Source organism: Monopterus albus, unplaced genomic scaffold (assembly GCF_001952655.1).
Source record: "Monopterus albus unplaced genomic scaffold, M_albus_1.0 scaffold176.1, whole genome shotgun sequence".
NCBI classification, from domain to species: Eukaryota; Metazoa; Chordata; class Actinopteri; order Synbranchiformes; family Synbranchidae; genus Monopterus; species Monopterus albus.
Genome location: NW_018128056.1, coordinates 133,082 through 136,406, shown reverse-complemented (window position 1 = coordinate 136,406; position 3,325 = coordinate 133,082). Strand labels below are relative to the sequence as shown.

General features: G+C 37.6%; 1 protein-coding gene across 2 annotated transcripts in view; it reads left to right on the top strand.

Moving 5' to 3' along the window:
• The first annotated feature begins 671 nt into the window (after positions 1–671).
• The window catches only part of snap23.1 (synaptosome associated protein 23.1), a 16,899-nt gene continuing 14,245 nt past the window's right edge, over positions 672–3,325 (top strand). Inside the window, exon 1 of one of the 2 annotated variants that reach the window (XM_020616606.1) lies at positions 672–843. Coding sequence is in view for 1 of the 2 variants with exons in the window: in XM_020616603.1 (XP_020472259.1) it covers positions 1,038–1,039 (2 nt within the window). In the remaining variant the exon portion in view is untranslated. Of the gene's footprint in view, positions 844–880; positions 1,040–3,325 lie in introns of those variants that run through there. The other variant, XM_020616603.1, reaches the window with a different exon arrangement.

Below are 3,325 nucleotides of genomic sequence, written 5' to 3'. Positions count from 1 at the left end.
AATCATATGACAGGGCATGCGCACCATCATGTGTTGCGTTCAGTGCTCTTGGAATTACAGTTTGAAATTCAACTGCTTAAGCAAAAATGGAAAACAAGAGGTAGCTCATTATGTTGTGCTGCAGCAGCGTGTTCAGCGGAGGCATAGTGTCCCGGATAAAATATATCTTCATAACTAATCTAGCAGCCAAAGCGTATGACTTTTACATAAAAACAAAGCAACTGAAATAATGCCAATATAATAATTAACTTACCAAACAAACAAAATCACATTTTTCCTCAGTTTTATGGCTTTTCTCCTATGTGCAACGTAAAGTTAGCGATTTTTCATCTAGAAGAATCCTATTTTTATTAATTATTTATACGCTTATCCCGACCAGGGTCGCGGTGAAAGGAGCCAGAAACTATGTAAACTGCTGCATTAATAATATTTATCTGTATTCTTTGCTTTATTATCTGGAAGTAAATTAAATTAGACTAATATTTTAATAGTTTAAGTAAAATTGAATGATTATACTTACATTGTTTTTATTTCTAGAGAGTATTTTTGCATTGCTGTTATTAGTACTTTTTCTTCAAATAGGATCTGAATGCTTGATCCACCTCTGTCTTCCAGCACTACCAGTGTACGGACGTTAAATAAAACTTTATACTGGTTCCGCCTCTGGAGTCGCGATATCTCCGACAGCACCTAAAGGCACCAACCGACACACTTCGGACACCCCGAAGGTAGAACCAGTGAAGGAATCCAGAAGTTGTTTCTTGCCAGTTTACATACCTGAAAGAAGGAGGAGTTGTGAGGTTGTTGGGGGTTTTTTTTAAGAAAAAACAAGGAGGGTTACCTGTAAGTATTGACTCGTTACATAAATTCCCCTCTCCCTTTATCACACACTAGTTGTTTAAGTAGTGGCGGTATTAGGTAGTTGAAAAGAAAGCGGAACTAGCTAGCTAACCAGCAAGCTAGCGAACAGCTAGGTTGAGCTGAGTTGATGACTCTACCGTTTACGATATTTGAGCACAACAGCAACTTTTCAGATAATGTAAGAACATTTGAATCTGTTTTGAAAAAAAACTGTCGTTTACTGCTCTCTCTCTTTCAACTTTTATTTAGTTTTAACGTGTTTTGGGGACTTTGTAGTCACAACTTTGGTGTAATTGGGTGTGGGAGACCAGCTGCGCTCTCTCGGTCGCTTTTGGTTCTTATTTCTCATTCAGCCTGGTGTCAGTTGTTTGTCAAGTGACCCACGTTAAACAGTTTCTCTGGACTTTATTCCCGTCCATGTGAGGTAACCATGGTCAGGTGTATGGATACAACACTGAGCCTATTTAAACGTAACAACGGAAATGATTAACCATGTGTTCTGCATTTTCTCCCATGTTTATCAGTTATGAGCGGCAGCTGTAGTGAAAAACGCTGACACTTGTTTTTGTCCTCCGTAAATCATGCCATACAAATAATATAAGCTTATGATTTCGGTTTTCTCATGCATACAGCATGATGTCATTGTCCGTGATGTTGTTTGTTTTTGCCCACGGGTCAGCATTATCAGTCAACCACCCCCAAACACTTTTCCATTTAACCAAGATAAATATGTAATCACCGAGGACATGCTACAGGACAAATTCTTGGGGCGGGAAAAGCCTCTATATTTTATTTACAAGATCAAAAAGGTGGACGTGAGCACAGCATGATTGGAATAAGACAAAAACATCCTGGCAGTCAGATCTGGAGAAACTGGTTTGGGCAGAAGAACAAGAATTGCTTCCCTGTAGGGACTGTTGTGTTCACCACAGCTGCTGGTGCTGCAAAGAAATTACAACATGAATGTCTACCTCTTTCAGGCTTGTTAAATTAATTTTGTGGCTGTGAACATGCATTGAGGTGTCCCAGTCTTGCATTGTTATCAAGAGTCTGGTGTGAAAACACAGGGCTGGTTGGTAGACTCAAATTGCACAGGGAACAAAAACAGTATTTATCCATGTGTGGTCACTGTAACCTTCTTATTACTGAATTGTGTGGATAAATCAGGACACAGCTATACAGAGATCTGCTTTACTGGGATGTATCATTGATCTTTGTGTGCTGACAAGTTCATTTGCTCTTGTTGATCAGCATTTCAAAGAGCACAGTATAGTCTTCCTCCTGCATTACAGTTGTAAGCGCACATCAGTGTCTTGCCAAGTCCGGTAATCGGTTAGAAAAGCAGTCAAGCCTATATAAACAAAGTGTGTGCTTGTCCAAAAAAGAAGTCAATAACATTAAATCTTATGATTGTCTTCGAAGCAGCCCATCTATTTCCCCAGTCTTTTTTTTTGTCAGAATGGTTACTTGCAGCAGGTTCAGAAAGGAACTCAAGGTTCAGGGGTTTTAGGCAAGCAGGAAAATGTCACTTGGACTTTAAAGGAAATGATGAGGGCAGGAGAGGGAGAAAAGGAAAAGGGAATTGAGCAGTGTTTCCTGAACCTTAGCATCTATCTCTCTGTTGGTATTTAAAAACTCTAGACTTGGGATAGATGATTAACCGTCTCTTTCCTTGACAGTACAATGTTTGATTTGATTTGATTTATTCGTTCAAGCATGTAAAGACAGTTGATATGTCAACACATGTAATTTCACACATATCCAACAATAATAATCCAATATCAATTTACTTATACCTAGTACATGCTTGAACGGAGTAGGAAGAAGTTAGACTTATCTAGTCCTACCCCATGACATCATCTTACAACTTTTAAGTCCTAAGCAATATCTCTACATAAATAATTATCCTCTACACCACACAAGTAATATACTACAGAATTATTACAGTGTTAACATTCTACGTAATTACATTCATAGATAATTATCTTCTACGCCACACAAGTAATATACTAAAGAATTATTAGAGTGCTAACATTCTTATCCCACACCCACAATGTTCCATCTAATTAATCATTGAGCCTGTTCTTGCATATATCTTGATTGACACATACCTTTATACTTATGTTTAAACTCATCAATTCTATATAGCATGAATTTTTAAATTTAACTGACCCCTTAAATTATATCCCCCCTCCCTTTCATTAAATAACTTTTGAATTCCACCAGGTAATACATTTTTCCTGGCTTTATTCATAAACACAGCAGTCTTGCATCCCACTATATCCAAAAATTTTAACAATTTAGACTGTATGAAAGCTGCATTGGTGTGATCCCTATATCCCATCTTATGCACAATTCTTATCGCTCTTTTTTGTAATATATACAATGGTTGAAGTGAGCTCATATATGTATTTCCCCAGTTTTCAACGCCATACTCTAAGTATGGTAAGATCAATGAAGAATA